A 27,124-nucleotide genomic window follows, 5' to 3' on the forward strand; every position below is an offset into this window, starting at 1 on the left:
ATAGTTATTTAGTATCTGTTTTGAGATTATATAATAATGACTACTTCACCATTGTATATGTGCTGTGCATGTTTTTATTATATTAACATGACAAATATTTTGGCAAGTAAATAACTGGAACTGATTTGTTATCTTAAGTCTAGAAAGAGTCTCTATAGTCATCAAGCATGCAGTGCTGAGCATGACCAAGTGGTTTCCCTTCAAGGTTTTCCCGCAGAGACTTTCCATCTATCCATTCTCTTCTGCTTCTCTTCAGCATCACGGGGCATGAGTGGGGGCTGGACCTTAACCCAGCTTATCATAAGGCGAGAGGAAGGGGACACCCTGGACCAGTCGCCAGTGTGTCACAGGGCTCAGAGAATTTCCTTCTTTTGCATTAGTGACAGTTTCCAGCCTCAGATTGCTTGACTTAGCTAACGTAAAAATGTGATTGAATTTTAAGAAAATGATTTGGGTTAAAATACACCCTAATCATCTCTCTGAGAGCGTGTGTGACAGAAAAGCCTGAAAGAAGCACAGCAATGCTTTAAACTAAAGGCCTCCATCAGTCTGGCATGTTAACAATGACTAAATTAAGCTATAGGGAAAGTATAATTTCTTGGTTTAGGATGTTAGTATGGTAATCTTTTAGTTTTTTCCCCTCCTTTTCTCCTTTTCCTCTAAGGGGTAGTGAAGAATTACAATCCCAAACTCAGACTCTTAGGCAGGCATCCAATGAAAACAATGTTTTATTGAAGGTGAAGTGAAATCCATAAAAACACACCGGGAGCTAGGAAACCAAGAAATAGGATGATGTGACAACTAACTAAGACAACCTGAGGGAATAAATAGCTAAATGAAGAGATGTGGGCAAAGGGGAGACAGGGTAATATCAATCTGACAAAACATGGGGAACACTAGAAAGGCGGGGTAAAGTGAAAGAAGATATATCAAAAACATAACAGTAACTGCAATAAAATCACAAAGCTGAAAAACACAGCAACAAACTAAGCAACAAAATGAGGATAACTGATAATCATCAGGATCAACAAAGGTCCAAAATTTTAAAAATGCACTGTAAAAGACCCAGAACCATAACACTTTCTCCTTTGCCTTGATCTCTCCTTAGCTCTGAGGTGGACATGGGCAGGCTCTACCTACCTGTTTCTTTCTAATCATTACTCGCCAGGACTTCTGAACCAGCTCGAGTTACCATTGTCTGACAGACTGTCATCTGTGGTTGTGATATTCTTTCTGTAACTGTGTTAGCTCAGCCTAAGGGCTCGCTCTCCCTGTGGATCAAAGTCTTCAGACGTTGTCTACTACACAAGCTAATCTACTTCTCTTTTCATACAGAACCACCTGCTGTATAAAACTCTAGAACTTCCCAGTGACCTCCTTGTTGGAAGTCTTAGCTGATATTTATAAGTTCCTGTTCAATAAATATTTGACACAGTGAATGACGAAAGTACAGCTTAACCTGGTGTAATTGCTTACAAATCACAGGAAATGAGAAATTATTGATGAACGAAATCATCCATAAGATCTGGTTCTAAAATCTATAAACAGGAACCTTCATGATGACCGTACAGACGACCGAGTCGCCAAGGTTATGGGTTATGCTGAAAAAGTCAAACAGCTTTGACGTTTCATTAATTTTTGCCAAACATTGTTTTAATGAGTATAGTTTCCTGGATGTTTAGTTACCTTTGTAGAGCTTTCTATAGTTTCCCACAGTTAAGACAAGTGAATGTCTAGCGGAGGTATCAGTCATTAATTTTGCCTTTGTTTTCTGAATAATCTTTGGTGGAGTTCCATCCTTGTTGGGGGGAGGTTATTCAGGGCTCCAGCCACTGAAGTCAGAGAGTTTAAAGACTCCTTGAGCCTGGCAAAGGAAGGATAGGAAGGGATAGAAAGATTAAATTTATGTTAGGTGAGTTCTGTAGTTGTTGATTTTTATGTTTCAATCCAGCAACAAAAATCAATTAAATACTTTATTGTCCCACAAGTGGAAATTAGTTTAGCAGCAAGGGCAACAATAAGAGTAAACAAAACAATAATAAAAAGCCACAAGACAGTTATTTACCATTAAGGAGACAGGTTGCAGTAGGGATAAAGGAAACCTGGAGTCTTTTAGTCTTCCTCACCGATACTCTAAAACAGCGGCCAGAGGGCAACAAGTCAGACTCACTGTGAAGTGGATGGTTAAGCAATTAACAATAGAATGAGCCTTCCTCAGCCCATGCTTGTTATAATTGCCTCAGACTTGCCGATGCCCTGAGATTTTGCTGGCAGTTTTTACCAAAAAGGTTCCAACAGAGTCACGTTACCAAACCAAGCAACGATACAGAAAGAAATAACAGTTTCAATAAAACTCCTGTAAAACAAGGACAACAATTCAGATGAGAACGATCTAATTTTCCTTAAAAATAGTCTTTGCTGAACTTTTTTGGTAATGGCATCAAAACACAGTTTGTGGTCAAGAACAACCCCTAAATACTTGTAACTCTCCACAATCTAAATATCAGCAGCTTTAATCATAGCAGTTGATGAGCTATAAGAAGAGTTCCTAAAAATCAATAATAATTTCTTTTGTTTTTGACACATTTAATGGAAGGAAGGACTCATCACACCAATCCACAAAATCTTCTACAACCTGCCCATGTCCTGTCTCGTTGCCCACAAGAAGACTAACGATCACTGTATCATCAGCAAACTTCAGGATGTGTCTGTTAGTGAAATTACTGCGACACTCATTCGTATACAGAATGAACAGAAGGGGTGAGAAACAGCAACCCCGGGGAGATCCAGCAGAAGCGGAGAGCACATCAAAAAGTACACTGTTCACCTTTACGCATTGTGACCTATTAGTCAAAAGGTCTAGCACCCAACTGAGTTGGATCAAGCTTAAAGTGATTATAAAGCCTATCAGCAAGTAAGGGGAGCTAAATTGTTGGATGCAGGCGAAAAGTCAAATAATAATCTTGAATGAGTGTTAGGGCTGTCAAGATGCTTATGAAATGCAGGAGTGTGACAACAGCATCCTCCAAACATCTTCCTGCCCTATATGCAAACTGGAAGGGGTCAAGGTGATGTTCAACCTGCATTAAAATCTCCTTCTTAATTATCTTCTCAAAGGACTTCATCACTAAAGAAAGTCAGAGCCACTGGTCTAAAATCATTCAGTACCTTAGAGGAACTGCCCTCAGCAGCTGGAAAAATGACAGCATGTTTCCAAGTCGTAGGTACCATCTGAAACTCTAAAGAAATTGAAAAAATGTGATAAAAAATCCCACTCAACTGACCAGCACAAGTTTTCAGTACCTGTCCACAGATGTAGTCAGATCCGGGACTCTTAACCTTAGCGTGTCTAAAGAGATTAGCTACCTCCCATCATCATACAAAATGTAGGAGTGTTAGTCTTTTTTCTTATTGTACTCGTCAAACTTATCAAGGCTTTGATGGAGAAAAATGAATTTTCTTCGATGCTGGAGCTCCATTGGTAATGCTACAGATCTGCTGTGAGTATGAGCTACTCCTAGTTGAAGATTTTGAGAACTCCGGTAGACCATTCAGCAGATATTGAGCTCTTAGTTCCAATTTTATCTTCTTCTATCACAAAGATGATACAGCATCTGGCAAAACATCTGTTTTGACAGCTTCATCAACTGACCAAATATCATGAAGGAAAACATGCTGATATATTCATCGAAGTGATGATGGTTGATGGAACTGCTTTGTCAAGCAGACAGGTGGGACCTGACAAAACAACTGAGGAGAAGCTGTTTGTCAGTAATAGGCATACAAAAGACTGTCTTATCATAGATGGAAGTAGTCACCCATGATGTCACCCACTAGTACCATATTCAGTCCTCAACTCTGGCATTTTGGCCACAATGTCTTTGTTTTTTTGTTGTTTAAAAAAATCAGGGTGAGATGGATCTGTTATGAAATTATTTTCCTTTTGGGGATTTGATTAATAAACAGACTTGTTTTTGTAATGGCAGGAGTCACACCCCCGCTGGTAATTCAGGTTTAATCCCTTTGATAATCTTTTAGATTTTGATCGTCTTTTTATTTGCTTTCTGATAGTTTTATTAGAAAAAATGCATAACTGCGCACAGAGGGTATTTTGTAAAAAAAGGGGGGGGGGGGAGCCAGTTTTATTGTACTGTTGTATCAATCATGTGTTGGATATTTATCCCTCAGCATTTGACTCCTTTTAGCCTTGAAGTCATGTGAGGCCTAAAAGTGAAAAACACTGTTGATCAGGTAAAAACCTGCTGCAGAAGCTGTTGCGGAGCTTTTTCAAACACTTTGCAAATTTAATGTGAAACAGGATTATGAAAACTAGGCACAGAATAAAACCAAGAGTTTAGTAGTCTTTTTGTTTTGACAGGTATGTTTTTGTGGAATGTTAATACTTTCTTTACTACAACCCATTTTATTTCTGTCACAGATTAGCGATTGAAGTCACAGAGTGAGACTAACAAGCAAGACAGCTTGTCTGAAAGTGAGATCAGACAAAGAAAACTGACTGAACTGAGCAGATTCCCTCTGATGAACATGTACCTCCTCACCAGCATCTTCCTGCTGTCTTTATTATTTTTTTTTTATTATTGTTGCATAATGAGAGTTTCACTGTCAACATCTTTACTCTGCAGACACAGGAGCAAGTGGAGAATCTCTGTTCAACCCTGAAATAAAAGCAAAAATCAAATAATCAAATTCGTTTGTTTGCGGTCTGTAGTCTCTCCTCACTCAAGCCGATCGTCCGTCTAAGCCTCGCTGTCTTGCAGATTTCTTACTGCTGAGAGTCGAACTGAGGTAACTAACTGACCGTGCATGACTTCAAGTCCAGAGTGGCCCGTGGTCAGAATCAACAGAAACAACACACACTCAGTTATTTGGTAGTGTGTATGTGTGTGTGTGCATAATTTGCAAAGGCAGAATGGAGAAGAATATTACACAGAGAAAGAAATATATTGAAGTTACACCAGTCCCTCTCTTACACACACTTTTTAAACAAACCTATCCATTTTTTTCCTATTTTTGCTGGATTAAATCTCCTAAACCGTACATCTGTATGAATCTCTGTGGTCTAAATTGTGTGTGGGGTGGTGGTGTTAATGGAGACGGGCAAACAGGGAAAAAAAGATTAGTGGAATATAACTTTCCGATTCTGTCAGTGATCCGGTTTTCAGCTATAATCTGCAATCAAACTCGAATGGTATTAAACAAAATAATGAAAATCCAGACAACTTACTTTTTACAATGGCAGTTTTTAAATGGTTTGACCCCATTACTGACCCATATTACAGATTAATCTCACTCGACCTATACTCACATGAAAGATTTGTACCGTTTCATTCAGATTATTTCAGGGTCACCATCCTGGTTGCAAACCTGTCTGAACTAATAAACAACTATTTATATCGGTTTAATTTATTGGTTTGTTTTTCTGAAACCTCTGAGGTGAACTTTCTGCAGTTAGGGTGATTTAACAGCTTCTTCTACATTGACAGATGCTGACACTAGGTTATATAAATGTAAGTGGTGTATTACAAAGATATCCACCAATGGCTGAACAGATAAAGCAACAGCTACAATATGATGGTGGTGGAAGTGCTGCTTAGTCATTTGGGAGATACTCTGTTTCCACAAATGTTTGTACATCACAAACAATTGCTGCACCTATTTCCTAACAAGCTATAAAGAAATGACAAGTAGTTTAAGAACTTTGCGCAGGACCGAGATCATGTTGATCTTTTGGATGCTCCTTTTTAAAGTTGGCTTCAAAAAACATCTGCCTATATCTCACTTTGTCCCCAGCATCAACCTTCTGTCACACCATGATCTCCATCCTAGAGAAGCACCATGTGTTGTTAACCTGGGTCTCAACCAATCAAGTATCAAAACCTCATTTATCCGAGCTTGGAACTAACTAAGTGTGAGCCATGAAACAACTGCCAGAACATTCTTCTTTTCTTTTTTTTTATTTAGTGTTTATTGAACCTTTTGTGAAAAAAACATTAATTTGCATATATAAAATTTCATTTTTATCATACATTTTTTGCAATTTATTGCTTGAGAGTATTGTGGACTTTATTTTGGTTTTTCATTGGGAGAGAAAAAAGAAATCACACGGATGATGTATAAGTCTCAAAAACTCACAAAAGCTGTATGTATCAAATATGATACACATGACTAGACATTAAGGAGTTAATACACTAGTTGGGTTATCTTCAGACTTAAGTAAACTAGCATTCTTAAAGAAAAGAAAGCCTCCAAGTCCTTTTTTTAAAGCCACTTTTCTTTTTACATTATTTTTATAACAAAATATACTCCTAATTCAAATTATACTGAAAAAACAGAATAAACAAACTTAAAAGATGACAAATAAAACAAATCCCACAACACTCCCCCCTCCAGCTGTACAGAGCATGACAGATGGAACTTTTTTTCTGTCCGTTGACAGTACAAAGTTTTCCTCACTGGACACAAATGAAATTAACTGGAAACAGTAATCTGACGGAGAGCTGCATAAAAGATAAAAATATACTCAACACAGTGGGATTAAACACCGTGTTGATGCAAAATAGCAGGCACTTCAGGCTCTCTGTGATGTCAACTCAAAACATCCGTGACCAACAGGAGGTTTGGTGCCGACAGCTGGACCGCTGTTTATTTAGCATCCTGAAATCCCTCTGAGACTTTGGTCATGGACATTTTCTGCTGATCAAGTACTGAAAGTAATTTGCATTTTTTGCCATGCCACGTTTGTGACTCCACTTGATAGATGTCTCACATGTGACTGCATGTGACATCAAGAGAAGTCTGATAAACGTCTTCTGACTGCCAGCGTCGGTTCGAGTTGAAGCACACTAAAGGATCTGAATATCTGGAGGTGTGTTGTAATAAATAAGTGAGAGGAGTGTAATGTTAAATCAGAGGAGTTCATATCAACATGCAAAAGCGATTCGGTAACTAACTGCTGAAAGCTCATGCAGCTGAGCAGTCTGCTGATTCCATAAGCAAATAAACTGGACTGTAACATGATGAAACTGCTTCTGAAGCGAAAGAGTGTATACCACAGTGACAGCCCACCAAAGCGCTATGCCTGCATGAGCAGATGCAGCTTCCGTTGGATGATTTCAGAGTTCACGGTCCACAGGAAGTCAGTCAGTCCTCCAGTGAGCAGCTCCTCCATAGGAACAAACTGCAGCACCTGTCTGTCGCCTCCACCAGGCTCATTTTTACCCTCCTCATCTCTTAACAGCTGGCTCATGCTCTCCCAGACTTCAGTGAGAACCAGCAGCATTTGGGCAGCGGCTTCAGGGCAGAAGCCAACACACACCAGCACCGTCCCAAACCCTCCAGAGGGGGGAGGGCACTTGAAGGAGACGGAGCGAAAACATGCGTGCAGGCAGAGCACAACGGCTGCCGTGACACGGGTGAGAGCAGAAATCACAGGCAGCAGCAGGGCGTCCCCAGAGCTCAGGCTCTGCAGGGCAAACATAACACAACTTAAGAGCTGCCGCTGATACAGTGGCTCACCATCGTGCAGCAACACCGAGCCTCTTTCAGGAAATGAAGGCTCTGCAGAAAATGTTAACACTAGATCCTCAGCTTGGCTATCAGAGATCCCCCAAACCGAGCAGCTGCCAAACACCAGACACTGCGTCTTCTTTTTGCCTCCTAAAGTGTCGGCTTTAAAGACACACTGGCCTGCAACCTCTGACAAAATGGAGGACGTGCAAACCGCATGGCAAGAGTCACAAGAAGTCACGTGGGTCCAATCTACAGCTGTGTCCATCAGTGCTTCGTTCAAGTGGTTTAACAACCCTCCATCACAGAACGGAGAGTTTTTGACTGCAGGCAGAGCAGTCCCCACAACAACATACCACGAATCCGCCTGACAGTTGGACAGGGGTCCCTCCAGCTTGCAGTCCTTCCCACTCTCCTCAGTCCAGTGTCTCTGTATCCAGGTGCCATGGCAACCCCTCTGAACACGCTCCCTCCAGCTTAAGGTCTGCAATTCCCTCCGCTCATTGAAGGAGCCCGTTTGCTTCTTCTGTCCCAGAGGCCGTCCGGCTGACACGCTGCAGCAGGCAGGAATCACGGTGTTACGAGAAATCCATCGACTTCGCGGGAGAAAGCACACCTGCACACAGAAAGACGTGATCAGATTTAGACTTCTGGGAGCATCACACTAGTGTTGGGTCAGAGTATCATGTTTTTTAAAAAAAGGCTACATTTGGATTTAAAATGAATTTCAGATTTTTGCTGTAATTTGTAAATTGTTTCTTAAATAAAAGTTGCAGCCTAACCGGATGACTAACCTAAAAAGAATGAAATTGAAAATTAAAATATAGAATGAGTATTCAAGCCATCTTAAATATGGATTTCTTTCAAATTTCTTACAGCACTATCATGTTGCTTGCACAATACGGAAAATATTGGAAAAAACATTTTAGAAAAGAAGACTATTTTAAAATGACAGGAAGAACTATTTTTTTTATACACGTTAAGAGCCTGAATGTGTAAACGCTTCTATGAACAGGCTCTGAAACTCACACGTTCTCGTCCAGCTCCGTAAGTCTGACTCAAAGTGCTAAATGTATGTGAGACCGCATCATAAAAACGCACACACACACTTTTTTGTTTTGCTGTCTTTAACTTTTTTCTTGCACAGTTTTGTATCACTGCAGTAACTCCCTTTGGGGAAAATGTAGTTCCAGTTGAAGTGTGCGCATTCCCAAGCGGACTGAAAAATGAAGCCAACACAGAAACACCAAAAACCAAACTTTTCTAACTGCCACTCGAGGCTGACTCCCCAAGGACTCACGCATTAAGATTTGTGAATTTACAGGGTTCGGATGCATGTTTGCAGCCTGGTTTTGGCCTCTCCGGGAATCAATCCAACCTCACTCCGAGATAAAAACTGCAAGTCATTCTTTTATGTGTAAAGCGACATCAAGCTTCATTATATCAATGCTTGTCTATCTTTGCAAAATAAAATGTATTACACACACCTGAGTTTACTTAATTGGAATTACAGCTCATTTAAATCTCATTCCAGGTAAGTTTGAGAGTCATCTGGCTGCTGCACTTGTTGGTGCACTTGCTCACACACACATCGGTCACAAATGAAACAAGCAAAATAATATTAATAATAATTAGCTGAAGCAGTGTTCATTTTGTTGACCAGCAATTTTCGTCAGTGACATTTTTTTCCTCACGAAAACAAGACAATAACTAAAAGCTAATGCAGAAGGACGAAAACTATGATGACACTTTGGTCAACAAACAAAAACAAGATGAAAATATTCTGGAAAGGCGTGATCCGATCAGAAGTAATTAAGTTGTGTAGAAGTGCAGAACGAGTTTGGAAGTGATTCACATTTCTCATAAAAAATGTCGAGAGGAAGAAAAAAAAAAACAACACATTTCGCATTTGACATTGTGGAAAATTCTCCCCGATGACAACACAAACCTTTTCACTGTGTATTTTAGTCAACTTTACATTTAGTCTACCACAATTTTATGATATTTAGTTGACTAAAACTAAACTTAAACTAAAGGAAGATACCTAAATTATAACTAAAAGTAAATCAAAGTAAACTCTGAGTTGAAGACGTTATGTTTCCATAAGAGCAATGAAAGGCCGAATGTGAGAGAACAGGAAAGCATGGCTGTCATCAGAGCTTTTCACTTGCATCGACTCTCATTTGGAAACAAAGAAAAGCTGCTGTTGCTGAGCAGTGATTTGCCAAACATATAACAACATACATGTGTACTGAACAGTCTTGAGTTTTCATCTGCATCCCACCATAGTTTGACCTTAAATTTTGAAATAACTAATCCTGAAATTATGCTTTAAAGTTTAAAGTGAGGGCGTGGCTGCCTGGAGTGACAGGTGTGCTGACGTAGTTGAGTTTATTTCTCTGTTAGGCTTCTCAAGGACTCAGGGGGCTTTTTAATATCATAAAAGTTATTACCAAAGAAATTATGAAATTAGGGAAAGGGGCATAAATGTCTCTGTAAATTTATGAAATTTGTCCAACAGTTGGAGAAATTTCACCCTCAGGGCTCAGTGAATGTTTAAACATAAATTTACAGCAATCGATGGAAAATGTTTCTTAAGTTTTGTTTTGTTTTTTTGTATCCCGACCAAACTGGTGGAACGACTAACCCTCATCACCTTTTCTAGAGCCATGATTGAGTATAGCCAGTAGTCAAGCCAAATTTTAGGCTAAATTGTGGGCACAACATTATTACAGCACTCTTAAATCCTTCGAATCCTAATTAACTTTCATAAAAGCTCCCAAACCTCTGCTAGCTGGATATTTAGGTTTGTATCAGCTCAGTTTTCTATCATCTTAAAGCATCTTACCTGGAAGCGCCGTAGGTACTCCTGAGCCACACAGTCCCTAATGTGGTCAAGCCTCTGCCTCTGCTCTGCGCTCATACCTTTAAACAGTTGCAGGTTCTCTGATATCGTCTCTACCTGCAGGGTGTGGAAGTATGAACACACTTCCACATGCTGGCTCATGAACGACTCCGGGATTACAGAATTCTGGAAAAGTGCCTCCCTGTCGGCTAGATGTGATCCATAATTACGAATCAGTTTTGAGAGCAGAGGCCTCACAGCCTCCTTGTTGTCATAGTTCAGACACACAACATACACCTCAGAGTTTCCTGCTTTGCTGGTGGCGGGTTTGAAGACAGTGACAGACTGAAAACAGCAGTTCAGCAGGTAGAGCAAGCAGACGGACGAGTGTTCGTACAGGGTGAACATTTTTAGTACAAAGGAGCCGCCGGGGCTCAGGAGCAGCAGAGCAGCTGTGGCCTCGCAGTAATGTAGTGACGCCACCAGCGCCTCCTGCTCGTCGGGGTTCTCCTGACAGTCAAAGCTTCCATCTGCCGTCACCAAATCAATCCTCCGCATGTTAGACACAAAGGTCTGCAGATCCAGCAAATATTGCTGGATCATGATGTTCCCTGTGTTGTCTGTGCCGAAGAACCACCAGGGCAGCGTGTTAGCAATTAATCGATCATCTGCGATGGTTGTGTTTCCCCCGTTGGCCTCGTGGTACGGGTTGAGGGTGTTAGCAACCCAGTTCCAGTCACAGTATCGTGTGGCCTCACTGGTTTTGAGGTAGTGGTTGAGAGCGGTTATGAAGGCCCCCGGTGCCTCACACAGATGGACCGTGTTCAGCTCTCCGTTTTGAAGAGCCTCGTTTGGAAGAAGTTTAAAGGTTCCCAGGATTTCGTAGAACTTACACCACGCCTGAGTGCAGATCTCTGCGTTGGCAGCAGACCGGACGGCACCGATCACCTTCCCGGCCCGATTGGTGGAGCTGGTGTGCTGATGCCACACCTGTACATTTTTGTCACTGAGCTGGTTCTTCACGTCATTCAGCGAAACCTTCAGGGCCTGCAGACGGCAGTGCTGTTCCGGTGCGTGTCTGAGAGCAATGTTCGGGTCAGGAATGCACCACTCAGACCCACTGGATGGTTTCACATACGTTCTAACTTTGCTAAAAAGACCTTGCATCTCAGCCAGAGTTTCAGGGTCAGGTGCCACCATGTTGTTAAAATGTTGCTGCTGCTTGCCAACTTTCCTCCTGGTCCCATTGCCTGTGCTCATCCTCCACACTTCCTGTGGGGAAAAAAAGAAGGGTAACTGACTGATTAAAAAGCCAACCTGCTTCATCGGTTTTGACAGAAAGTTCAATATAATCAGGCCTTCTTTGCACTATCTTGCTTCCTAAAAGCTGAAAACCCAGTCAAAGATTAGAGTTATTATAAAGAGAACAGGTGTTTATCCACTTTTTGTGCTAAACCAGGTTTTATATTCAAGCTGTGAGCACAGTCATATGGGGGGGGGGGGGGGCATTTATTCTCTAATTTGAATCTTCTTCTACATAAAATTGATCAGTTGAGCACCGCCTGTTCCAATAATGACCCTCTGAGATGGGTGATAGATATAACTGCAAGTTTAAAGACTATTGCTGCAAATTAGACTAGAAAGTAATGTAGAGTTTACCTAAGCAGAGTGCTACGAACAAGGGGATGCAAAGTCTGCAAACATGTTGTGCATAGCTGTGCCCAGGCTGAATGCTGATTGGTTGAAAAGTGGGCTAGAACAGGCCAAACTGAAGCTAATTTGTAGACATCGTGCTGTGGGCGTCAACTTTAGCACTGTTCACACAAATTAATTTTCTGCTCAATCTGTGATGTAGTGAACCGTGTGAAACACTATAATGGGATACTCAAATAAATTCACCAACCCGTGTAAGTATTGAGCATTTTATTTAATGCCTTTAAAATTATTTACAGTCAGAATTAAATTACCAAAGCTAATGTTTTACTCACGAGCGCACACGATTTAGATGGTAAATGGTCTGTATTTATATAGCGCTTTACTAGTCCCTAAGGACCCCAAAGCGCTTTACATATCCAGTCATCCACCCATTCACACACACATTCACACACTGGTGATGGCAAGCTACATTGTAGCCACAGCCACCCTGGGGCGCACTGACAGAGCGCCGGGCAGGAGGAGGTACTTCTGGGTCAGTCTTAATGAGTCTGGAGTGACTCAGTGATGAACAATGTTTGCTAATCACAGTATATTAATCTGTTATTTGTCATGAATCACACCGATAAACTGCTGTGCATGAAAGTCAGCTGTTCCGCTCAGTATTTGTAAACACTTCAGTTACGGTTAACGTAAACTAGACGGAAAACCAGCTTGTTACTTTTAGCCCTCCGTCACTGATGACATGATGTGTGGATTTGTTTCTTTCTCTGTTATCAGAGTACTCAAAAATTATGGATGAATTTGTATGATTTGTTTGTTTTGTCTGTCTTTGTTTTTTCCCAATTTAAGATTACATTTTGCACTTGATTCTGGTTCTGGATCGGAAATTTTGGAAGGGTTCTTTATTATGTGTGAGAGAATCTCAGCCTTGGCTGAAGTATGCAGTCCCCGGCTGCTCTTGATTTTCCATACAAGAAACCGGGGAGGAGATTAAACGGCCACGACAAGCATTTAGAAAATGAAAAATAAAACTAAGTGCTGTGACTCTAAACTTAAAAATCATAGCTGAATCCAAATAAACTAATTAACACTCTTTTTGCTTTAGGTACATGATACTTATAATAAATAATGAAATAGATAAATGAATAAAGATACGTTCAACAGAGAAACCATGAACGATTCATACTCACAGCCACTTTATAAAGGTACAATTATTCAACTGTCTGTTACCACAAATGTCTAATTAGCCAATGACGAGGAAGAAATGTGATTTAAGTGACTTTGAACGTGACATGATTGTTGGTGGCAGACGGGCTGGTCTGATCATTTCTGCTGCTATGCTGGGATTTTTACACACATCCATTTCAAGGGTTTACTGAGAATGGTCTAAAAAAGAAAGAATCTCCAGTAGTTTTATATGACAATAAGTTCACTGTACTGAACTCTTTTAAAGCATCTTTGGGATGTGCAGCAACTATTTGATGCTATCATGTCAATATGGACCAAATCTCTGTTTCAGGCTCATGCCATCCTTATCTTTAAAAAATATGAAATGAAATGAGAAATTCTGACAACACTGGGATTATTGAGTGTGTAAATAAACCTGCGAGCACGCGTTACGGAAAACAATCTTTACACAGCTGTGTGTTTAGGGCTTTATGAGTACTGAGCAGACCTCTGCGTGATAAACTGGATGCTAAATGGGACACTTCCTACGGAATCGAAGAGAGTCCGGGTTGTGTCTCTTCGGAAACATTGAATCTTCTCTCACAGCGTGTTCAGACCTTTAAGTCTTTGAGGAAGAAGGAAAGATGTTTCTATAACGCTACTGTATAACAGAGACAACAGACAACTCTGAGCAGAAACTCACCCAACTGCTGATGATGTTGTCCGGAAGAGGAACCTGCGGGTCACGTGATATACAAGATCCCGCGCATGCGTGAAGCCGAGTGGGTGGGGTTCTTTCTTAAAGGAGTATGCCGCATAAATTTGGTGGTGAGATTGTTTTTAAACTTCACCAACATTATCATTCAAAAAGAGTTTATTATATATGCTGCTCAAAAAAAATAAAGGAGCACTTAAAAAAACAAAATCAGAGTATAGCATCAAGATAAACCTGTAGGTTGTTGATCTGCTCAGTTAAGTTGAAGTTTTAGATGTTGGAGGCCACTGACATTTTTTCCTTCTCATCCTTTCTGGCTGTTTTTTTTTTTTGCTAGTAGTTTTTTTTTTAAGCGAGGGTCAGTGTCTCTATTGGTAGAATGAGCTGGACCCTACATAGGTTGCACAGATAGTCCAACTCCTCCAGGATGGCACATCAATATGTGTTTCCACATAGTTCTGTAAGAGGATGACTGGTGAAATCAGAGTCTCTGACCCAACAGTGAACTTGTTGGATTTGGATTTGCATGCATCTTTTCAGCCAAATTACTCACAGCGACCCGATCTGTGTCATCATGTTATATAATTATTAGAGCTCGTTCAAGTGTAAGCTGATAAAACCTGAATTTTAAAATATTGTGTTTTAATGCCATGTTTGCAAGGACTTTTTATCCTGTTTGTATCTCTGATTGCTTTTCCTTCTTTACAGTCTCCTTACATATGTTTCATATACGGCGTATGCAAAGTAAAAAAATATGTGACTAACTAAAAACAGGACACTCACAGAGGAAGTCTCATTCATAAATAATGGCCCTTTGGGATATCCAAGTGCAATTAGCATTCCAAAAATAGTGGGCACCAGTGTTTTGTTATCCAATTTAGTGCAATAACAGTGACACCTTCTCTAATATTAATTAATATTAATGCGTGCATTGTAGTTACCTTTTCCCACCAGTTCAAGTACACTGCAGTCTGTCAAACCTTTTCAGATGAAGGAAATCAGAGAGGGAGTTTGGGGAAGAGGAGGTGAATGAAGGGCTTGTTTTAAGATGCAGTTATGCATTGTGATAATTAATAGTCCAAGTTCACAAATGATTTAAAGATTACTTTTAAAACTGTGAAGAGAACTAAGCTTATGTTTACTGTTTATTCATTGTTTTGTCTTATTAGGCTGTGAAACACAGACATATCAGGATGTCCTTTTTAAATATGACTAAAGCTATTTATTTTATAACCTTGGTTCTTCAATCCAGAAGATTATAGTTTTGCACTAACCATACTAGTCAAGTAGTTTTGTAACATGCACATGTAAAATAATTTATTTAGTACTGTACATCTCTGGAACTGCAGTAGATCAGTGAGCACTGAAGATTAGTCTTAGATTAGTCCTGTGAATGATTTGTCCTGTGAATTTCTAAGTGCACATTTACTGTTTCCATAGGAATTAAGAGGTTAAGTAGAAGCCCAGGGCTGCTAATCAAATGTACTTGATTAATTGATCATTAGCAAGTATGAGCACCTCTTATAAAAGCTTTTTATCTGGTCCAGAGCAGCAAACATCAGTGTTACAGTCTTCCCTGGAGTGGACATCCCAGCAAATTCACCTTAACGTCAAAACAGTGCACAAAAACCCAAGAGCTACATCTCAGACTCTACCAAAACAAAACCTTTGCTCATCCACTGACTTTGTCCTTTTAAGTTGTCCCATGGACCCATGGTTGCTTCTGTCAAGCTAAAATGGGATGTGCAGCATTCAGAGTGCAGCTCACCTCAAACTTACATGATGTAAACAAAAATGGAATAAACCAGCACTGTGCACAAGTTTTGACAAATGTTGCTGGTCACTTGTCCCTAGCAGAGGTGTGGCTGACAGCAGTGCACTGCTGGATCAACATCTGCCTGCACAGGAATCTTACAATGATGAGCTGCAAGAAGCTCCCAGAAACCACAGGACATCAGCAGAGATCTGAGCTGTTTTTGTTGTAGACAGAACCACACAATGCTAATCAGGTGGTTTTAATGCAGGAACTGATCAGTGTAGTGTATAATGTATACAGTCTCTAACATGATAACCTATGAATTAAAGTAGATACTCTCTAAAGTATTTATATGTAAATGCTTTATTGGACAGGAATAAAATGATTGTGCTTTTTGCACACAAATAGGATGCAGTGCTATTGTGAACTGATGCACACACAAGGTGACACTGGCCTCTCCTTCACCTGAGCTCATTGCTACTGCAGCGATTATACCACAGAGTTCGGCCTGGAGGTTAAATATCTGCTGTCATCACTTCAGTAAAGACCGAGCAGCAAAATGATGAAAACACGTTATCTCCATTGTGATGATCTCAGCCTGCTAGCAATAAACACCATGCATAAAAAGGTCATACAAGTACTGTGTTCAGCTATGTTATGCATGCAGCACGCTGTCAGCTGCAGACAGTCAAAACAGTAAAAGCAACACAGACAGAAAACTGACATCTGCAAAGTGAGCAGAGACAAAATCTTCTTTTTTTAAAAAAAAAAATTCTGAACACAAAAGAAATGCAGATTTCAATCAGTGTGACAGTGAAGGACCACACACACACACACACACACACACACACACACACACACACACACACACACACAAATGCAGACACAGAAATAATATGCATCCATCCGTTCTCATTCAGGCCTTCTGCTGACACTCTTATCAGGAAGAATTAAGCGTTTAAAGAGATGTCGCCCACAAATTGTCGTTTAATTAATCAACAGTGGAGATACAAGCAATCTTTCAGTTAGAAAGAAGCTTCAGGGGACAACATAGTAATGAGGGTTGGAAATTATCTTTAAAAGTAAGGGGGGAAATAAAAAAGATAGTCTCATGTAAAGAATAAGTAATGATTTTTAATGAAGCTGGCAGCATCACACTAGACACAGAAATGTCAGTACATTCATCAGATAGGTTTGACTGTCATGGTGCACAGATAATTTTAATGACTTTTGGTGAAATCTTGAAATCTTGGTCATTTTCACTTGTCTAGAAAAATGTTGTGTCTATTAGCACCAACCAGCAGAAGGCTGATACTGGACTGTGATTGGTGTTGATGGGTAGGGGACGTTCAAGTTCATTTCAACTGGTCATTAATGTAAGTGAACCAATCACATGCCAGCAACTCAGTGCATTTAGGCACCGCAGCATTGCGCTGATGACCCGCTGAGCATCGGAATGAGGTAAGATAAGATAAGATAAGATAAGATAAGATAAGATAAGATAAGATAACCTTTATTAGTCCCACACGTGGGAAATTTGTTTTGTCACAGCAGGAGTGGTGAAGGTCAAAGGTGATTTGAATGTGACTTTGAATGTGACCTGTGTGTAAACTGCTGATCCACTGGCATTTTCTCATACAACCATCTCTATGGTCTACAGAGGTTGTTCTGAAAAAGAGAAAACAACAACAAGAACTCTAATGACCATAACCAAGATATGCAGATGAGCATCTCTGAACACATAGTATGTCACAACTTGAAGCAAATGGGCTACAGCAGCAGAAGACCACACTGGGTACCACTCCTGTCAGCTAACAACAGGAAGCTGAGGCTACAGTTCACACAGGATCACCAAAATCATTAGATTAGAAGATTCAAAAATGTTTCCTGTTCTGAGTCTTTCTTTCATTCAGATGGTAGGGTTAAAATTTGGTATAAACATGAAAGGGTGGAATCCATCCTTGCTTATTACCAGGATCTACATCACATCTGACCAGTCACATTGTTATGATGTCACAACTTTGTGACTTGGGAAAAAACCTGCCGATCTACACTCAGGAAGAAAATCTAAAAAACAGGGGCAGTTAGGGTTTCAGTTTTGTATGCAGTGTTTCCACATAGCAAAACTATGACATCACTACAATGTGAATAGTCACTTGCAATGTTGAACCAAAACTAATGTTCCTGAATCAACATTAGTTTTGTTGATTCAGGAACAGCAACAACACAACAATAGAAGGTGTACCTAATAACGTGAGTTTTCTGGTTGATTTGTGCATTTGTTTGTTTGTTTTTTATTTCAATAGCATGAAAATGTATGTGTTAAATCGTCTAAGGAGCTTGGAAAGAAAAGCATCTGGACTTCTTTAAGTTGATTGAAGACGTTTCACCTCTCATCCAAGAAGCTGAGAGGTGAAACGTCTTCAAGCAACTTAAAGAAGTCCAGACGCTTTTCTTTCCAAGCTCCTTAGACTATCCTTTATGCCCAAACAGACGAGCCAATAATATTCCAATTGTTCTTAACCATTAGCTGTGTTTAATGAGTATTAGCAATGTTAGCATGCTAATTCACTAAACTGATGAAAACAGGTGAGCGTGACTGCTTTGAGGATTGTGATGTTAACCTTTAAGTCACAGCAGTGCTGATCCTGCTCCAACACTGAGTCAGAAATCGGGCTTCAACATCTTTATGTGGGTGCTGGGCAATAGTGAGGGTTGACTGAGTGGGTGAGTGAAGTGCTGCTGTGACTGAAACATCTGTTTCATCCATTTCACATGTTTGTTGCTTCAAATTTGGCAAAGCTGCAGGTGAAGATTTTTGTAACAATTTATAGCCTTATGATAAGGAGACTTATTGTACACTCCTCTTATCCATGGAGCTCAAAGATTTTCATTTTGGCCAATTTTAAACTTCCACCTTTAGACTTAATAACTACAGAAACTACCAGCAAGCTTGTCTTACTGGCTTTACCTATTAAGTTGCCTGCATAAATGTAATGACAGAGAATGACTGCAAGATTTAAGCAGTTTACTTGATTTTCACCATTTTTTCCTTGAAAATGGTCATTTTTCCAGCAGGTTGGGCAAAACACAAGAAAAGCATCACATTATGAGGGTTTTCCTTAAGGACATCAATAGCAAACATCTATTGCATAATATTCATGAGGAACTGCTGTGTTCCTTTTTTAAAAAATTTAAATGAAAGTTATTTAAATGTTGTATGTTCAGACAGATAAGTTCTGGATTACTGCAAAGTCAGCATGGCTCATTTTGCTTTTAAATCAGACGCCTCCAGACTCCAGATAAAACACCCAATTTTCCAGATGTAGTGTAAACTATTACTCACTCGTGCACTGACACACGTGTGTGAGCACGTGAACGCTTCCAGGCAGCATCCTATTACTCTTTTAAGTTTGAAGTCCATAAACAATAAACAGCTATATTCAGCACACCTCAGCCATCACCCTGTGCTCAGTGAAAGCAGCAGATTTATATCGCCGCTGGGATTAAGGCAGTGTGGAGTTTAGAAATGGTGCGACAAGATAAGGAACAAACACTTAAGAGAAAGGAAAAAAACAAGTCTTCAGTCAGTTTATCATCCTGTAAATGCAAAAGTACATTTCAGGGACAATGAGTCCATCTGTTTATGCTGAAAAGGCTCAGCGGGCTCAGACAAGCCATTATCGCTGTGGCCAAAATAAGCATGATAAGAAAACAGCTTCATCTTATCTGTGTTGTCACTATGCAGTTCCACATATACAGCATGTGAATGAAAAAATATACAGAGAGAGGCACTTCCTAAATGGTGCAATGCTGCCCCCTGGCAGTGCTTAAACATAAACAAGGGCTCAGACAGATGAGATGTTTCACTGATGCTTCACCAGGCAGTCAAATATTATAGTCAATATTCATCACATCACATAAGAAACCATTCAGACACTGTCAACCTAAATTAAGGCCACAGACAGTCAAATAAGAGTCACACATACCCCTAAAAACCTTCTTTAAAAGTGCAACATTCATCTCCCTGAGAGAAAAAGAGAGAGTTTATCTAGTTCTGAAAGTTCAAAATTTGCGGAAAACCTCCATGACAGCGAGGGTCGTGCTCTGTCCAAAGATGAATGCTCCAACTACAATCGTTATGACTCCCCAAGCTGTTAAAATCGCCCTGAAATGATAAAAATGCAATCAGGTGATCGGGAGCATCAAGTGACAGATCAGTGCAACAGCAATAAAAGAAAAACAGAAAATTCAGAAGCATTTATCAGTCTGTCCTTTAGCCAGAAATCCTTCACTTCTGAGACACTGGATCAAATTTACTGTGCAAATAAAAGCCCAGAGAGGGAGACATTACCTCACAGCCATTTCTGCTGTCTGTTACTGAATCTAAGAGTCATGCAAAATAAATTCACAATATTTCCTGAAAAATCTCCAGGAAGTAAAAATTTCCACATAAAATACTGTCTAACATACATTTATTCTTTAAACATTTGTCTACCTGTACAAACTGTTGCATGTTCAGCATGTTCCATTTATTTGGATACACTGATTTGAATAGAGATACTAGCTGAATGAATTAGAATAATACATGGATTGTTTCTGTCTGCTCACCTGACTCTTGAAGAGATGTTCTCAGTTTGCATGGTGAACACTAAGCAAAGACCTGCAACACACAAAAACACACCACACAAGGGCCTGGGTTACAACGACGTCCTTGTACACCTTTCTCTTATTTTTGTATTGATTGTATATGATAATAAAGGGCTAAATATGTCATTACAAAACAATAAAAGTCACATTAAAGTGAATGTTGCTGCTACCAGGAAATATAAAGATGAAGAAGGCGCTGATTCCACCAATGATGCTGATGACGTTGCTCATGTCAGGTACAAACATGGCAATGACAAGCGTGAAGGTGATCCAGGCCACCGTGAGAACAACTCTACAGCGATTCTCAAACGAATGAGTGACGATTCCCCGGTAATGTCTGCGAACTCGTAACATCAGGTTCAGAATGACTGACCTGTTCCACACACAGAAACACAACATGGCAGTAAGCATGCTCAGAGTCAGAAAATTAAAAACATCTCCACCCTGGTGAGACTTACCTCCCGAGAAGAAGAATAATTGGGTAGATGGTGATAATTGATATTCCGAAAAGTAGCCTGGAAACGATCATGACCACATCATTTCCTGGATATGACATCAAAATATCTGAGGCTACGTCTTCTCCAAATGTCAAGAAGCCGTACACACCTGGAGAGGAAGAGAGCGGGTTTGATAGAGAGCTGCCAAATAAGCAGATAATACGCTTGTTTTGGGAGGGGACTCACCAGTTAGAGTGTAAATGAGCAAGCAGAAAAGCATGGAGAGCACAGAAATGACCGCCCAGTGGGAGATCTTCTGGTTCTCCATGCTACTGTAGATCGCTATACAGGCTTCATGGCACTGCAAACACACACAAGCACACTGTCAAAATGTTTGAATAAAATCCAGGCTGTCTTTTGATGATGCTGAACAGTGAGTTCATTTTAGCATGACACAAATGTAAACATCCTTACTGGAGATGACAGGGAAGCATATACATATATATAAGTATAAATAATAAAACCAATCGGGAAAATTTGTTTTTATAGTTTCTGGTAAATAATCTTGATTTCAGTAAGTGTGACACCCTCCTGTTTATCTCCTCATTCTTTAAAATATATATAAAGACTTAAGGCAGGTGTGGATAGAAATGGGGTGCAATCTGCTAGGTATACCTAATAAATTGGCTATTAGACTGTATTATATAAAGGGAACATTAGGAAGTGAACAGTTAAAGATGTCCAAAAACAATCCTACCTGAAAGCCAAAGCAAATGGTCGGTACAACACTAAACATCGATGCCCATGAACTCACACTGAAAGACACAGATAGATGTTCAGTAAGGTCGCACACGACAGGAACTTATCATAAGGATATGCATGCATTCGGATTTACTGACCTTTGGCTGTGGTCTGGAGTTATGACTGCGTGACTGTCCATCAGGTAATATTTTACAATCACTGCCACACACAGATATGTAGCAGCCAGCGTCCCCAGCACACTGACACAAAGAGAGACGATGAACTTGCGTAAACATTTACACTGTGAGTCAGGCTGAACACAGGTTAGTGCTGCTTACCTTGTGTATTTCTGGATGCCGATTTCTTTTGGGATGGACAGTGGTAGGATGATTACAAGGCACATGACGAAGAGGGCAAATCGTTGGTCTGTGTACCAGTGGTAGGGCATTCCTGCCTCGCTCGATCCCGTAACTGTCTCATAGAGAGAAATACACACTGGAGACAAAAAAGCGAGAGAAGTTCACAATATTTATCTACTGCAACATGAAAAGCATCAGTAAGCAGGACAACAGGGAGCAAGAACTGTCAAATCCTATAAGATTTAATGGGTCTAGTTGACTAGATTTACAAAACAGTCACACAAATTTTGCTTTTTCCTTTGTGATTTTTTTTATGGCAAGATATCAGTTTTTAAAGTCAGTGGATCAACACACAGAAAGATGAGGCGTCCTGTGAATTAGTTTCAGCCATTTGTCACTAATCTGTATCATGCAGAATCTCTGATTAAAATCAGGAGGCGTTTGGGGGATGGAGTGTGTTTGGAAATCCAATCAAATGATGTGTTTAAAATGGTAACAAAGCAAAAACACTAAAGGAGATTTGAAGGTTTTCAGATAGACAAAACACAACAGGAAAAAAATTAAAATGTGAGATATTCCTGCTCCCAGTCACATGTTTAGCCTAATGCAAGCTAGAATAGAAATTAAGGAGCAGGTGATCTGCAGTCTGTATTAGGTTGCATGGTTACAGGTTACAGGGAACGGCAGCTAAACTGATCAAACTCAGGTGACGACAAAATAATGTCAAATACTCTAGAAAGCAGTGTGAAAACAGAATTCTTACAGGCTTTCTTTTATCCATTTATTTAACCTGCTAAGGAAATAGAAAAGGTAACATTAAAAGTATTAAAAGTTGATAATTTGGGAGTTTTTAGTGCATCAGCAGAGCATTCAGTGCATCACACATTCTGCTGTAATGGGTAACCTTAACCTGCTATCCTGTTAAAACCCCTAAAAATGTTGGCCTTACAGCTAGAGGCTAAGTCAGTGGAGTGGCAGTATTTGTTTGTGCTCATGGTCTGCAAATCTAATGGTTTATTAATATGTGTATAGTTAATGTTAGCAGATATTTTATAAGTGACTTTGTTTCTTGTCATCTTTCCCTGCTGTACATGAACACACAGGTGCAAGGTTTTCATGGCTAGTTCTGGTTGTGAGTTCATGTGCAGGCAGATATTGGAAGGCTGCAAGTCTGGAGCTGAAACAGGACTTCACTGTGTTTGTTAATGGACCACTGACACCCATTCAGCCGTCTTTTTCTGGTCCAGGTCACAGGAGTGGAAGTCTAAGCAGACAGGGGGTGCTGGTCAGATCCTGGTCAGATGATCAAGCCACCTCCACTGGCTCTTTTAGACATAGAGAAGTAGCAGCTTTTCTCTGTAATGCCAGGAGCTGTACATTGTCTCTGCAGGGCCCCCTAAGACCACTGGACCACTGGGTAAGGTGTCAGACAAAGAGAGATTCAGAAAAGCCCCATGATGGTGCCCAGTGTTTAGTGCCTTGGACTGGTTTGGAGTCTAGTGAGAGGCTATGGTGGTCTGATCCCTGATTGCCATCACTGGCTTTAGGAGCGGTGATAAGATAACAATAAAGTTTTTATTTTATTCTCATTTTCCTAGTTAACTTTTCATTGGAAATGAGTTAAAAGGAAAGTTTGGGGTGTAATGTTTTCCTTTCCATCATATTGCATCTGAGAATACCTGTTACACACTTCCAAACTGTTGTCAGTGTCCTCTTTCTTGATATTTTGTTATTTCCAGCTGACACCAAGTAATGTCAGAGCAAAACAGAGAAAGCCATAGAAGAAAGCAAGAATTTGGTTACTGATTACCAAGGCACGGATGCCACAGGTGAAGCTGTTTCGCTTAAAGCTAAAGAAAGCAAAGAGGAAGGCAAAGGTCTCGCTCACATTTCTCCAGCTGATCCTGGACCACCACGAGGAAGGCAACACTTATCATGAAGAGGTTGAAGCAGAAACAGACTTCACAGAGTTTCCCCACGGCTCGTCCACACACTTCTCTCACCACGTCCTGATACGTCTTCTGTCTGCTGACAGATGACGCATAGCCGAGGACGACCAGGCCGCTGATGAGGAAAACCAGAGACACCTGAAGGGGCATCAAAGGGATCAGCTTAACGCTAATCTTCACTCACAGACCACAGTGATGATATCACAAACTATGAGACAACAAGGCTGTGGGTATAGGTGTTTAAAAAAGACACCTGAAAGAAGAAACATGCAAAGAAAGAAAAATATCTCAAAGCCTACATGTTTAAAATATTCGGTCTTTCCAACCAGTAATCCAAAACACTCAGGTTAATAAGATCGATGTCAAAGTGAACACTCTCTCTTTCTCTCCTGGGGGAAACTGAGCACAGGGGAAATGAGATGAGGAAGAAGTAAGAGTAGACAGGTGGCTCACAGAATAAAACAGAAAGTAACTATTACAAACTAGACACACACATGCACAGCAGCTTAACACTCAGGGAAAGAACAAATCCCAGGACTCTGAAAAGTGCATCTCAGCATTTTTAACACTGCAGGAAATTAAATGATTAAACAATATCTGCGTGCAAGTTATAAGTTGCAGCTGCTGTAACCAAAGTGACCGTTACAACAACTGGTGTTAAAAATATAAAATATATAACAACAGTTACATGAGACAAAGATGTCAAGCTCTGTGCCCGCTGACCTCTTTGGCCCATTCTTGGAAAGCATGCAGTAATAAGTCCATGAGATACACACACACACTGCTTTTCCAGCAGTCAGATGCAGTGCACTGAAAGTTTAGATCTTCACCTAAAGTGGAAGCTTCATTAGAGCTCACGTGTTAAATCTATGCGTCTCTTTCACACCAAGGAGCCAGAGAGAGGGATGGTGAATCCATACTGAGCCCATGCAGGTTGTAGACCAACAGACAAAGTAACCTCTGGGGGAGGGGGACATATAAAACTGTTGAATTTTGACCTAAATTATTATGTTTCAATATTTTAGATGATTCTTTGTAAACAACACTAACTCCAGCAGCATGTTAGATCCTGTACTCACCAGCTCCACACTGACTGCAGTGGTGACTCCCCCTGCCTTCTGAAAGGCCCAGGGGAAGTTGAGCAGTCCGGCTCCCAGGGCAGACTTCAGCATGATGAACACCGCACCGAACGAGCCGAGCCGCGGGGGGTCCGCGTGAGATGCCGATCGGGCCAGCAGGCTGATGCTCTCCCGGGCCAGCTCCTCCATGATCCAGAACCAACACACAGACTCACAGAAACACCAGAAACTATTCTTGTGCACCCAGAAACCTGCAGTTCACGTGTTCGACTCCCTCTGTATCTCCAGAAGTAGTCTCAACCTGGTGAGCTGTAAACTGTGCCAATATATAGACCCACACACCCGCACACACACGACTAACATGGTCTAATTAGACTTTTCGACTATTAAAAATTTCACTCTGAGGTGAAAAATTTGACAGTAAGGTGAGCATGTTTACTTCTGCCCGCTCCGCCATCCCTTTATGTCTGTCTCTGATGCTTGCTGATGAAGAAGCCTAACTGAGCAGTGAGGCAAGTTTGATAAATGAAATCAAATCAAATATATGATGTTTCATCAAAGCTGACAAACTTGCAGTGACATCAGCAGACTGACCTGCTGAGTGTTTCCGGGAAGAAATATTCAACTAATTCCATTTTACTCTCTTGTTTCTTTCTATATAAACAGTCCCAGCGCATCTCACACTCGTTAAGGACAATAACACCCACCTCAGGGGGGAAATTGACAGAGAAATAAATACAATTGTTCATTTTATTCTTATTTCTTATTAATTTCACGCATTATGTACACAGATCATAGAGTTGGTGCTCAGTTCAGCTGACAGCTTTAAAGTGTTTACATCCTGGTAGAATAAACCCCCGGCCACATGGATTGGACAGCCCAATCTAATACACTAGGAATTCATAATCCCTGCCATGTTTTATGCTACACACCATCTGCTGTAGAGCATCGCTCAAAAGCGGATGAGGACTCAGTTGAGAACAAAAATAAGTTAAAAAAAAACAACAACATGAAAACATGTTAATGGCCAGGCATTGCGGCTCCTCCTTTGAGTCTCACGGTGATGGAGATCGACTCCGGTGACGATCATGATACAGAGATTTGAGTGAGCAGGTCTGCGAAGGTGTTCTGGGGACAGACAAACTATGTAAGGGACGGGTCATCAAACTAAGATATAAATAGATGTTTTTATATAAAGAATTCAAAATGTATTTTTGCAGGCTACACAAAGATCTATTTGTTTCTTTAAAAATATTTAAATTGAACTTAAATTGAGTTTGTTATGAATTGGGCAAATACATTTTTGCGTGTCTTCATTAATTAGTTGATTTATATTTAATTTCACCAGAGTTGTAGCCCCAAATTCTAACAATTACTGAGTACTGCTGCCATTTTTTTATCACATAGGTGCCACAATGGTGTAATAGTCAGTGCTGTCACCACACAACACGAAGGTCCGGGGTTTGACTCCCACAAGTACACACTTTGCACTTCTTGAGCGGAGTTAGCATGTTGGGTTCTCTCTAGCTTCCTCCCACACTCCACGATATCTGCATTAAGTAATTTTTTTCTAAACTGGCCCCAGGTATGAATGTTATCATGAAAAGTTATCTGTCTTTGGATGTTGACCCTGATTGGCTGTGCTGCCCAGTGGCAGTTGCGCCCCATGACCCTGAATTAGATAAGCGAATTGGAACTGGGTATAGAAGAGCTCAAAAATAGGCTTTTTAATCTATAAACAGTGTAGCTCTAACCCTAACCCTCTAGGTGGATTCCACCCATTTTCAGTGTAATTCTTAATTATCTTCATAGGAACACACTGTCTTGTCTGTTTTGCACTCTTTGACAAACACTCCAAGTTTAGATTCCTGCCTAAACTAAAAGACTGCTTTTAAAATGTGTTCATTTAGGCACGGCAGCTTTTCCCCTTTCTGTTTGTGGCGACCTGCCATGTTATGTGCAGACTCACTGAGGGTCGTATTAAAATTCAGTCTTCGTGTACTAGTGAGGATTTTAATCTGTATCTGTATCTGTTTAGACAGAGCAAAATGCTTTTTGATGGCAGTCTGATGGATTTCAGGCCAAAACTGGAATCAGATAAATCTGTAATAGAGATGGCACGATACCACTTTTTTATGTCCGATACTGATACCGATATCATAAATTTGGATATCGGCCGATACCGATATGAATCCGATATAGTGTGTTTTTTAATAAATAAAACTGTTTATTTAATATCTTGC

General features: G+C 40.4%; 2 protein-coding genes across 2 annotated transcripts; both read right to left on the minus strand.

Annotated features, from left to right (window-relative positions):
• Positions 1 to 6,854: 6,854 nt before the first annotated feature.
• On the minus strand, positions 6,855 to 13,930 carry cmtr2 (cap methyltransferase 2). Its single transcript, XM_085354455.1, has 3 exons — positions 13,899 to 13,930; positions 10,376 to 11,644; positions 6,855 to 8,143 (listed from the first exon to the last, which is right to left on the minus strand). The coding sequence occupies exons 2-3, from the start codon at positions 11,630 to 11,632 to the stop codon at positions 7,094 to 7,096; spliced, it is 2,307 nt and encodes a 768-aa protein (XP_085210581.1). The 5' UTR covers positions 11,633 to 11,644; positions 13,899 to 13,930; the 3' UTR covers positions 6,855 to 7,093.
• A 5,801-nt stretch (positions 13,931 to 19,731) lies between these two features.
• Positions 19,732 to 25,070, minus strand: slc38a8b (solute carrier family 38 member 8b). Its single transcript, XM_085354465.1, has 10 exons — positions 24,882 to 25,070; positions 23,742 to 23,940; positions 21,833 to 21,989; positions 21,653 to 21,754; positions 21,511 to 21,568; positions 21,000 to 21,114; positions 20,775 to 20,922; positions 20,487 to 20,689; positions 20,278 to 20,329; positions 19,732 to 19,834 (listed from the first exon to the last, which is right to left on the minus strand). Exons 1-10 carry the CDS (start codon positions 25,068 to 25,070, stop codon positions 19,732 to 19,734), a joined length of 1,326 nt encoding a protein of 441 aa, XP_085210591.1.
• Between the last annotated feature and the right edge of the window lie 2,054 nt (positions 25,071 to 27,124).

This window comes from Diplotaxodon limnothrissa, linkage group LG1 (genome assembly GCF_057381915.1).
Source record: "Diplotaxodon limnothrissa isolate DT_005_m linkage group LG1, D_limnothrissa_male_GT1.1, whole genome shotgun sequence".
Classification (NCBI taxonomy): domain Eukaryota; kingdom Metazoa; phylum Chordata; class Actinopteri; order Cichliformes; family Cichlidae; genus Diplotaxodon; species Diplotaxodon limnothrissa.

Excerpts from the sequence above, each read along its gene's own strand:
- cmtr2 (XM_085354455.1), bottom strand. The coding sequence starts at position 11,632 with ATGAGCACAGGCAATGGGACCAGGAGGAAAGTTGGCAAGCAGCAGCAA. Across the intron at positions 8,144-10,375 it reads AGTACCTACGGCGCTTCCAG|GTGTGCTTTCTCCCGCGAAG; the intron begins GTAAGATGCTTT and ends TTCTGTGTGCAG.
- slc38a8b (XM_085354465.1), bottom strand. The coding sequence starts at position 25,070 with ATGGAGGAGCTGGCCCGGGAGAGCATCAGCCTGCTGGCCCGATCGGCA. Across the intron at positions 21,990-23,741 it reads CCAGGATCAGCTGGAGAAAT|TGTGTATTTCTCTCTATGAG; the intron begins GTGAGCGAGACC and ends TTTTGTCTCCAG. Across the intron at positions 21,115-21,510 it reads CCATTTGCTTTGGCTTTCAG|TGCCATGAAGCCTGTATAGC; the intron begins GTAGGATTGTTT and ends GTGTGTTTGCAG.